The sequence below is a fragment of the Lampris incognitus genome, chromosome 4 (assembly GCF_029633865.1).
Source record: "Lampris incognitus isolate fLamInc1 chromosome 4, fLamInc1.hap2, whole genome shotgun sequence".
NCBI classification, from domain to species: Eukaryota; Metazoa; Chordata; class Actinopteri; order Lampriformes; family Lampridae; genus Lampris; species Lampris incognitus.
The window spans coordinates 50,788,430-50,799,405 of record NC_079214.1 but is presented as its reverse complement, the minus strand read 5'-3'; the positions used below and the strand labels follow the sequence as shown (position 1 = coordinate 50,799,405).

The window sequence follows — 10,976 nt, the reverse complement described above, 5'->3', positions numbered from 1 at the left end:
TCTAACAGGTACTATTTAATGAAGATGCCAGTTGGGGACCTGTGAGGCGTCTGTTTCTCAAACTAGAGACTCTAATGTACTTATCTTCTTGCTCAGTTGTGCAACGCGGCCTCCCACTTCTTTTTCTACTCTGGTTAGAGCCTGTTTGTGCTGTCCTCTGAAGGGAGTAGTACACACCGGTGTAGGAAATCTTCAATTTCTTAGCAATTTCTCGCATGGAATAGCCTTCATTTCTAAGAACAAGAATAGACTGTCGAGTTTCAGATGAAAGTTCTCTTTTTCTGGCCATTTTGAGCGTTTAATTGACCCCACAAATGTGATGCTCCAGAGACTCAATCTGCTCAAAGAAGTGCCCATCCAACCAATCCAACTTGTGGGAGCTGCTTCTGGAAGCGTGGGGTGCAATTTCTCCAGATTACCTCAACAAATTAACAGCTAGAATGCCAAAGGTCTGCAATGCTGTAATTGCTGCAAATGGAGGATTCTTTGACGAAAGCAAAGTTTGATGTAAAAAAAATCTCATTTCAAATACAAATCATTATTTCTAACCTTGTCAATGTCTTGACTCTATTTTCTATTCATTTCACAACATATGGTGGTGAATAAGTGTGACTTTTCATGGAAAACACGAGATTGTTTGGGTGATCCCAAACTTTTGAACGGTAGTGTATATTGTCTAGGGAACACAACAAAATTGTGCAATACCCAAAACAAACAAAAACACTTTTTTTAACCAACCTGCATACAGTTGCTTTCCTGATATGTTCTGCATCGTCAATCAAAAAGCATCCAGTGGCAAAAATCAAAGGGAAATGCATCAGTTAAACTCAATATCAGAACATGCAGTTTCCATAACAACCTGGCAGGAGGCAGGAGGCAGAGCAGTCATCAGCTATAGCCTAGGAGCCATTTCACCATCTAGAAAAAATATTTTGAGCTGAAAAAGGGACCACATCAAACTAAGTGGAATATGAATAAATTTCAGGTTCATCCCTCATTCATGTATTTTTAGACCATTTGCAAAGAGTTTTGGCTGAATCATGAGAACTGCTCATAATCGGCCTTAAATTGCATCATCCACCAAAGCTCTTCTAGTGTACAACCTTTGGGGAATGACTGAGCTGAAACTTTCCCACTGGCCTCCATAGTCATGACAGACAGCCATTTATGCAATGTCAAATACTGACAATCAACCCTCCACCCTCAAAGTGAATCCCAAAATGTGAAAATCTGCAGACAGTTTTATTAAATTGACAAATTGAATCTGTACAGCAAAAAAAAATCTCACATTGTTAAATGTTACATCTCAATTTTACATGGCGTAAATCTCCAAACCAAAAATTTTGCACTTCCATAAACTTTGTACACAGAGAAACCTACAAAATTGGTTAAAATTGCCACCATAATCAGCTGTTTAATCACTCCAATTCAAAGAAGTCTTATTTGAGCAGACCAAAAAAAAAAAGAGGAAAAATACTAAATCATTAAGAGCTCAAAGCTGCTGTCTGTTTCTAGTGATCTGCTAAGGGCTTTAAAGCAGAGGAAAATAATGCTCCAAATGGTGAAAATCATTTCCATCGTTTGCTGGCAAATTTAGACTTTTACATCATCTGTAAATGAAAATAAAATGGCTAAAATAAACCAATAATAATGTGTTCTTACCATTGTGTAACCACATGACAGTTTCTGAACATTTAAAAAAATGTGGATGGAACATTTTTTTCTTTTGCACACCAAAAATACACAAAACTCATTTCCACATGAAAAGATGCTGTGTATAAAGAGTAAATCACATGGAGAATTGTGCATTCAACAATATATGCCCAAGCTGCACAACACTTGTGTCTTTACAATTATTTGAGTTTCCCAAACATTGCAAAATAATGATGATGCGGGTTTCTTCCTGAAAAACACGAACATGTTGGAAAGAAACTACAAGCACAAATCAAGAAAAACACAGGACGCATGGAAATGATTTGCCTTCACAGAGTTTGGCTCTAGACAGATTTAGGCACCTACTGCTCCTGGGTTTAACATAACACACTGCCTCCAACTGAAGGAACTACTCAACAAAAAAATTTTTTTTTAGTTTTTTTTAATTTTTTTTTTAACCGGAGCTACACAGCAACTTAAAACAGAAATCAACCAATGGCACAGTAGATGACAGGTTAAGCCGGCTTAAACCAGCACAGAAAACACAGAAAACTACTCAACTTCTGGGAGACGTTGACCATCAACTGCAAAATCAGATTCTGAGGATTCCCATTTCTCTAACAAAGTGAAGAATTTTGCTCCACCTCCTCCTATAGACCCAGCTAGCAGACTCTACACCCATCTCTGCACTGAATCAACTAGCTGCAAGTGGATCTCTCCACACCAACGAGCATTTCAAGAATTTTATTGTAAACAGACACATCTACCAAGTGTAGTTGCCTACACTTCCAAAACAAGTGTCCACATTACAGTGACTCTTGTTCTGGGGTGTTAGAGAAGTTGTTTTGGTCATCTAAGGCCTTTGCTGAGATAGACAGTTTTTGCAGAGTTCTGCATCTGTGTCATTTACCACCACAATAAATACGGCACTTTTTTGGACTAGGCCCCTTTGCGTGACCCGATATGAATGCACTTGATGCGAGTATGAAATCCACTACGATTTGAGTCTCTATGAAATATGAAGCACTGATGAGACAGATTGCACACACTGGTCAGTAGGAAACCTTCAGCATTAACATTTGCAGGACAGTGGCTGGGATGTGCTATCTTAACCAAATATGCTGTTGATCATTTCCTACCAATAACCCTGTCAAAAAGCAAATACCTAAATCCTCTCTTATCCTCAACTCCTTCTCCTCTCTTCTTGACATGCAGCTAAGTGCTCCTTGCTACTTTTTTTTTTTTTACTTGAAATAATGATGATCTAGAAATTCGACCTTATTCTGCCAAATGTCTTCATGCCAAATCATTCTGACTAAAATGTAAAATTCAAAGCTGGGATGAAAAAAAAAAAAAGCAACAAGTTCCCAAAACAACATCTTAAACCGCATGAATGCTCCTTAACATGTACCAAGTCTCCAAGGTGAGTAGCATGTCACATAAAGCAGAGCCAGCTTACGTCACGCCATCATTCCCACGTTCAGTAAAAACAACTCTATCAAGAGGAAAGCAAGCTTTGGTAATACACATTCATTGTTCGTTTAAGATGGGGGTTTTTTTTTCCTCCATTGAGCATTAGAAAAGTAGCCACAAAGATGACCAGCTATCCAAAACACAGGACTAATATGAAATATTGCATTTTTGGCTGGTGTTACAGAGGAAGATGCAGAGGACAGGAAGAGATGGAAACAGATGATCCACTGTGGTGACCCCTAACGGGAGCAGCCAAAAGCAGTAGTAGTAGTAGTAGTGTTTTTATAGTCGACTCAGGCTCCAAGTCCTCTTGGGTATGATAATGAAGACATGGCTCTGTGGTTCCAGCACACTTGTAACTGTTATAATTGCTATACATAGGAATTTTAGCCTCAAATTGAAATGCAAGTTTACAGTGGGCATGTTTTATGCCTAAAATCCACCAAAAATAAATAACTATAGTCATTCATATATCTGTAAAATTGCAAAAAGAGCAAAATATGTATTTTTTTTCTTTTTACAAGCATATTTCATAATTCTCCATGTGCTGCATGGAGCATCCCCCTCTAAGGTATAGTGCATGGTGCTGGTAAGTCTACAATTTGTCTATTTCTGACCAGAGAAAGCAGGGGTGGGTTGTTGATACGAACTTTATCTGTATATATATATTTTAATAGAGACCTGTCAGTGAATGCTTAGAAGCTATTTAAATGACGGACATAAACATACTGTAAGTTTCTAAGGTTAATACTACCTCCCTCCTGATAAAACCAGAAAACTGAGTTAAATTAAATGCTTTGAGTGTTCAAATTCTACCAAATAGGAGGGGGACGATCCAAGAGGAGGTGATTAATATTATGCTACCTTTAAGCTTTCACATCTTCCAATATGATAGTGTTTTCCATGTGACCATTAGCAACCACTCTCTTTAATAGGCCTCTATTGATGCCGTCTGCCTGGAAGGACTTCTCTGTTGACTTCTGGGCCGATTTGCTAAAGTGACTGTCAGGTCAAGGTTCAGACAGCAGAGAAGTGGGATTTATCTAATCACGGCGAAAATATCCAGCGGAGTATTGACAATCCAAGGAGGGCTGATCCCCTTTGGGCTTCCAGCTCATAGGAGCCATCTATATGTCCTTAAACCCCTGGAATCCTCCCTAACCCTTAACCCCAAGAGCCAGCTGACCTTCAAGCCCTAGACTCTAGTTGTACTCAACTGTGTCTTCCACAGCACAGGATTAACTCATCCAATCAGGTGGACAGGATGCAAAACAAAAGATCTAAAGACTGTGCTCACACAAGTGCACACACAAACACGTATACACAAACGAGGATTTCATCCAAACTCAGAATCAGTCATTAGTAAACAATAAATAAGGCGGTGACAAAACAGAAAAAACAGAAAAAAAAAGAATCAAAAAAGTGCAACAATTCGATTAGCATTTATATTAAGGTATAAAACCATGTCTACACAACATTCTTGATGATGTAGACTGACTTCACAGTTTGGCAGAGTGGCAGATCCACATCTTTATCATCTATCAGTGAGGATTTCAGAGCGCTGTAGTTTGGATTCAGGTGGTCCAAAATTAGCAAACTGGACCTGTAGGTGATCTACTTTTGTGTGGAGGTGGACTGGAAAGGGCGGGGCTACACTTGCTGGACCAGACTGACGGGTCCATAATTGACAGGCATACACATCAAAGCAAACAGAACATTTCAGAACATGACCCAAAAAATGCCCTGACAAGCTTTGATACCACTTGATATGCAGCGATTTAAGAAGCAAATCACTCCTGTTGGCTTAAAGAAGCGGGAAAATTCCCTTCATCATGTATGTCCAAGGGCCCATTAAACACAGCTGGCTATAGTAAGTGTAACTGGATAGGACAAAAAACAAACAAAAAATTAGAGAAACCCCAAATCAAAAAGGTATGAACCATGTTTACGGAAGACGGGAAACTTAAAAAAAAAAAAAAAAAGCCAAACCATCTCCCTTTGAATTCCCAACACTGTCCTCAGTTAAAGCAGGTTTGCACTGGGTTTTATTACCATCAAATATTAGTTCGGCAGATACACGGCGGCGATGTTTAGGAAAAGACACGCTCCAAACTTAGAGATGCCCTCCTTAAACTTTGAGAGTCCAGTGGAGAGAGTGGAAGGGTGACGGTAGTTGTACAGCAGAACCGATATACCAGGTATCATTCTGATTCATGGAGTTAGCAGCAGCAGATCTGAGGGGATTTTAAAAGTGTATGTGTAGTGGGGCCAGACATGGGCGTTGGCACTGCGCAGATTGGCTGGTCATTAACTGGGCCCCTCAGAAACGAAGGCTGCTCGAGGGGGAGATTAAGGGGAGGCAGGTGAGGGAGGAGCCAGTCTTTCACGGGAGCGTCTGAGCGTCCGTCTTCTTCTCTACCTGTCCTTCAGCTCCCGTGTCATGCGCTTGGTGATGCGGCCACACAGCAGTCCGATCAGGAAGAGAACGCACACGCTCAGGGCGATCATGAACAGGATGTAGTTCTTGGATGGTGATGTCATCACCTGCACTGCCAGGTCTGAGAAGCCTTCTGCTGGCGCCACCTGGAGGAGAGAGAAAATACATAACACCTTATGCACAATATGCAAAAGTATGAGACAAAAAAATAAGGGTGTGTGCGCGGTTGAACGGCGTCTTAGGAAAAAATGATCTTCCTCTGCCACTGCTTACCTTGGCAGCATAGCTCCACATATCGATACGATCCTGCAGTCTTTTCTTACACTCTGGCTGTAGACGCACCCTCTTGTCCTGTAATGCCTCCATCAGACATGACATCTCTAGATAGATAGAATGGATGGATGGAGAGAGAGGGTTAAGAGAAACTGAAATAAGGCAGAAACCCCAATGATGGCAACAAATGACTGCGTCTCAGATCCAAACCTACGACTCTGTATCCAGCATGAACCTCTCTTCCAGCACTATAACTCCTTTTATTTTTGATTTGAAAAAGTCACATTGTTGGGTGTGTTTCTTAAGTTATGAGAGGTTAGCGTATCAGGGCGCTACAGTAAACACTTACTATCCTCCTCACCCATAGGCAGAAACAGAGAAATTTGGTTGTATTAGTGAATTTTGATTCCTGTCTCCCGTAATTAGAGGCATAATCCACACTGCTCTCTAATTCACGACGTCATGCTGATGTACAGTCCATCACAAACAGCCAACACTAAAGAATGCAAGGTCAGAACCAAAGTGCCCAGGTAGACTTTCATTCACCGTCAAGGGAGCAGCTACACATCAGTAAAACGACACAGTTCACACTTTCTTGTAGCTTTTAAAAGGACTTGCCTGAGGTGTAGGGCTTAAAGATTGCTGCAATAAAAACAAATGATGATACTGGTCTCCAGTTTTTATAAGAAGAGGTACTTTTTAAGGCGTCCGGGTAGTGTAGCGATCTATTCCGCTGCCTACCAACACAGGGATTGGCGGTTCGAATCCTGGTTGCTGCACTAGCGCCTCCTCTGGTCAGTCAGGGCGCCTGTTCAGAGGGGAGTGGGAACTGGGGGGAACAGCGTGACCCTCCCATGCGCTACGTCCCCCTGCTGAAACTTCTCTCTGTCCGGTGAAAAGAAGCAGCTGGCGACTCCACAAGTATCGGAGGAGACGTGTGGTAGTCTGCAGCCCTCCCCGGATCGGCAGAGGGGGTGGAGCAGCGAGCGGGACAGCTAGGAAGAATGGGGTAATTGGCCGGATACAACTGGGGAGAAAAACGGGGGAAAGTCCCCCCCCAAAAAAGGGGTACTTTTTGGCTCAAAACACTCACCAAATCACAACACCCCTGTCTTCCAGCAACCTGGTTACCCATTTCAACATAGAATCACATTCAATATTCTCTTTAATATGCTTAAAGAGACCCTTAAAGTCATTATATGGCACTGCTCCATCAGGTCTGCTGAGGCCAATCTCACCATCTCCATGTCCAGAAAAGGCTCTATGCCTGGTGGCACGGGGCCATCATTTTCGTGGCCCTCAGTCTCACCTTGAGACTCCCTTTTTAAGATCACTATTAATGTTTGACATATAACTGACTTGCTAAGCATGTGCTTTTGTTCCTTTTTATGCTGATGTGAACTGATTTCTAGGGTCTTAAAAACATCTATACAAATATAGCTAGTATTATGAGGCTACTAACGTCGTCCTCTGCCAGGGGTGATGGCAGCACAGTGGTGTTTCAGGTCCAAAGCACAAGCTGTGTGGAGAACTGGGTCCACAAAGATGTCCGCCTTACTCTCCTTCAGCATGTTAAGAACTTCCTGGACAGAAGAGATCCAACAAGGTGAGATACAAAAAAGTCAACAGTGTCAAGATCTAACATCCACACAACAAAGCCATACAGGTCAGATGAGGGAAGAGCCATCTTGATGGAGTCAAACAAAGTACCTTAAGATGTTAGACACGTCAAACAGTTGGAATGGTTTCGGAAGTTTTTATACTTTTCTGTTTATGACCGTTATTTACTCAACAGTTTAAGGCATTTTTCGAGCGTTGAAACTCCCTTCTTTAATGTATGTTAAATGGTAAGGTTGTTTGCTAGGCAAAGAATATTGAAGGTAAAAGCTGCATGCAAAGTGGAGAATGATGACGGCCATTAGAAGCTAGGCGGAGGAGAGTAAACACCGCCTCTGCACGCTACGGAAAGTAGCAAGGTGTAAATGTGCACAGCCCGCCTTGTGATCAGTTCTGACAGATCACCTCTGGAGGTAGATCGGAGCACAGCAAGAATATACTGGGTGTGGGGCATCTGGGTAGTGTAGCACTCTGTTCTGTTGCCTACCAACACGGGGATCCCTGGTTCGAATCCCCGTGTTACCTCCAGCTTGGTCAGGTATCCCTACAGACACAACTGGCCGTGTCTACAGGTGGGAAGCCGAACGTGGGCATATATCCTGGTTGCTGCACTAGCGCCTTCTGTGGTTGGTCGGGGCACCTGTTTGGGCGGGGGGGGGGGACTGGGAGGAATAGTGTGATCCTCCCACGTGCTACGTCCCCCTGGTGAAACTCCTCACTGTCAGGTGAAAAGAAGCAGCTGGTGACTCCACATGTATCGGAAGAGGCATGTGGTAGTCTGCAGCCCTCCTCGGATTGGCAGAGGGGGTGGAGCAGCGCCCGGGATGGCTTGGAAGAGTGGGGTAATTGGCCGGATACAATTGGGAAGAAAAATGGGGAAAATTCCAAATTAGAAAAAAAGAATATGCTGAGTGTGAAATGGGGTCTGACAGTAACGGCTCCATGTTGGGTGGAGGGTAGTTGTGTACCTTCTTACAGGCATCCTGCTTAATCTTAAGCAGATTGACTTTCAGACACTCCTCCACCTGGCCTGTCTGTTCTTGAGCTGCTGCCTCTTCTGCACATAGTCTGGAGATCTGTAGTTGGGAGGAGAGGGAAGGGGAGAGGTTGAGAAAAAGGAGGGAGAGAAAGATAAGAGAGAAGCGAAAAAGAGGAGGAGGAAAGATTTAGTTATATGGAGAGGGAGAGAGACAGAGGAAAAAAAGAAGAAACTATGTAGCGGAATGACAAACATACTCTGTCACATGCCTGGTTGCATCTATGTGTGTGTGTGTGTGTGTGTGTGTGTGTGTGTGTGTGTGTGTGTGTGTGTGTGTATTTATGAATATGAGTGTTTTGGGGTCTACCTCCTCTGTGCAGTGTATTTGTAGCTGCGGGTCCAGTCTGTAGTCCAGAGCCGACTCCTGCAGTATTACTCTAATTTGGTCCTCACAGTCTGGAGACAGCCTCTGGACAAACACACACCTCGTTAAAGTGATGACACCAGACACTTACTTAACCAGCTTTTCCCAGTGAGACTGAGTGTATTGTTTATGAATGCAACATACAACAATGTACAAAAGCAAAATGGCATCAAACTGACATCACAGACAAAGCACAGTAAATTATTCAACCTAAACACGATAAAATGATACTAAACAAAGGAGAGCAACGCATTAAGTAAAAGGCATAATCACAGTAAAACGCTCTACCTTTTCTCTTTGTATGACATTCATACCACTGTTAGATAATTAAAAAGTGAAAAAAAAATGAATCACTTGGTCCTCTGTTTACAAAATGAGCTTGCTACAGTTTTGTACTATACATTTAACATGAGGTGGTAGTGTGGAAATGTCAACAAAAGAAACGAACCTTTGTTGAAAAGCAAATTTCCCCACAAGGCAACACAACCAATTATGTCACAATGGAACACCAACTGCAGACAGTTGTGCACCAGGAACTGATAAGCGAAAAATTTAACTAGTCCAGCAAGCAAGCCTGTGCACACTGATGGCTGAAACCTATGTGGTTTTTCTTTTCCTTTTTGCTTTGGCAAGTGTTCTCTTGCCTGTGTGATCCAGCCAAATTGTATTTCCACAGCAACTATATCGATAGTTTAGTTCCTCAATAAACAATTAAGAGTTAGCAAAGAAACTGACCAAGGTTTGGGAAGATACCCTCTTCAATTATGAAGGTGGTGCAGACCTGTTCAATATGGGTTTGATGGGAGGTACTTGTTTGATGACCCCAATAATTCTGATGGGTTTGTGTGTTTACCCTGAACCCGCTTTGGGTCCCCAACCCCTGGTTAAAGTCCACAGGTCCCCAGTCGGTCTGACGAACTTACCTGGTCAGCATATTTGAGTTTGAGGCAGGCTATCACTTGGCCCTCCAGCTCACTGTCATCACTGGCCTTGTTCAGGATGGCTTGGCAGAACTTGGGAATGTCGGCCCTGCAAGCCTTCCTCAGAACTGGGTTCAGCCTGTAGTCTAAAGGTGAGGAGTGAGAGGGTGAGATAATAGGGAAAAGACAGTCAAGATAAGAAGAGGAGATGGAAAGTGGACATGACGAGAAGCAGGGAAAATCCAACAGGGAGGAAAATAAAAGGGTGGGGGTGAAAGGAGAGGAATATAGATGTGTAGAGAAGACAAGTGAGAAGAAAATTAAATGAAAGAAAAGGAAAGCAGAGAAAAAGGAGACGAGAGGCGAGGAAGGAGGATGGGGAGGAAGAGGCATATAAAAGCAGAAGAAGAGACAGCAGAATATAGAGGCCATTCAGTGAAATGAGATGGATATTATGGTCAGCGGGAGATGGGTCAAGTTCAGGAGTTCTGGTGATCCTGGCATTTGGAGGTCCCCCTGGAGAGCTGTATCACGTTATCCTGCACTCATCTCTGTTATCCATTCGGTTTTTCAGTGCTTGTGTGTATGCCCCCCTCTCTGTGTATGTGTGTTCTTATATTATCTTTGTGTGTACAGCTACACTCGGTGACAAATTAATTGGGTAAACCTGCTATATAACACAAACAGCCTGCACCTCCAGACGGGAATCACTTAGACTGCAACTCGATATACAGTAAAACGCATGCAGACCGGGTGGAGAGGTTCATGTCAGATGCGTGAACTACACGACTTTATGATCATTGGTGCCAGACATGCCGGATGTGGTGTTTTCAGCATCTTCGAAACAGCTGCTCTCCCAGGATTGTTGTACATTATCATGTCTTGAGTTCACTGAGAATGTTGAGAAAAACAATTAGCTTCCAGTCAGCTGCAGTTCTGTGGGCGAACAAATCTTGTTAATGAGAAAAGTCGGAGGAGAAAAGCAAGACTCGTTCAAACTAACAGGAAGGCCACAAGAATGCAAATAACAGCTCATTAAAACAATGGTGTGCAGAGGGGCATATCTGAATGCACAACTTTTTGAACCTTAAACAGATCAGAACAGCAGCGCAGGACCACACTGGGTTTTGCTCGCAACAGGAAGAACAAGAAAACATGGCTACAGTAGGCACAGGAGCACCAAAACTGGATGGTTAAAGA

The 10,976-nt window shown here is 42.8% G+C and overlaps 1 protein-coding gene across 1 annotated transcript in view; it reads right to left on the bottom strand.

Moving 5' to 3' along the window:
* Window positions 1-5,399: 5,399 nt before the first annotated feature.
* The window catches only part of LOC130111448 (Golgi apparatus protein 1-like), a 48,310-nt gene continuing 42,733 nt past the window's right edge, over window positions 5,400-10,976 (bottom strand). The window contains exons 21-26 of the mRNA XM_056278643.1: window positions 9,780-9,922; window positions 8,800-8,901; window positions 8,422-8,529; window positions 7,299-7,419; window positions 5,837-5,943; window positions 5,400-5,709 (exon numbers count right to left, since the gene is read on the bottom strand). Coding sequence (XP_056134618.1) covers window positions 5,542-5,709; window positions 5,837-5,943; window positions 7,299-7,419; window positions 8,422-8,529; window positions 8,800-8,901; window positions 9,780-9,922 — 749 coding nt within the window. The 3' untranslated portion in view covers window positions 5,400-5,541. The remainder of the gene's footprint in view (window positions 5,710-5,836; window positions 5,944-7,298; window positions 7,420-8,421; window positions 8,530-8,799; window positions 8,902-9,779; window positions 9,923-10,976) is intronic.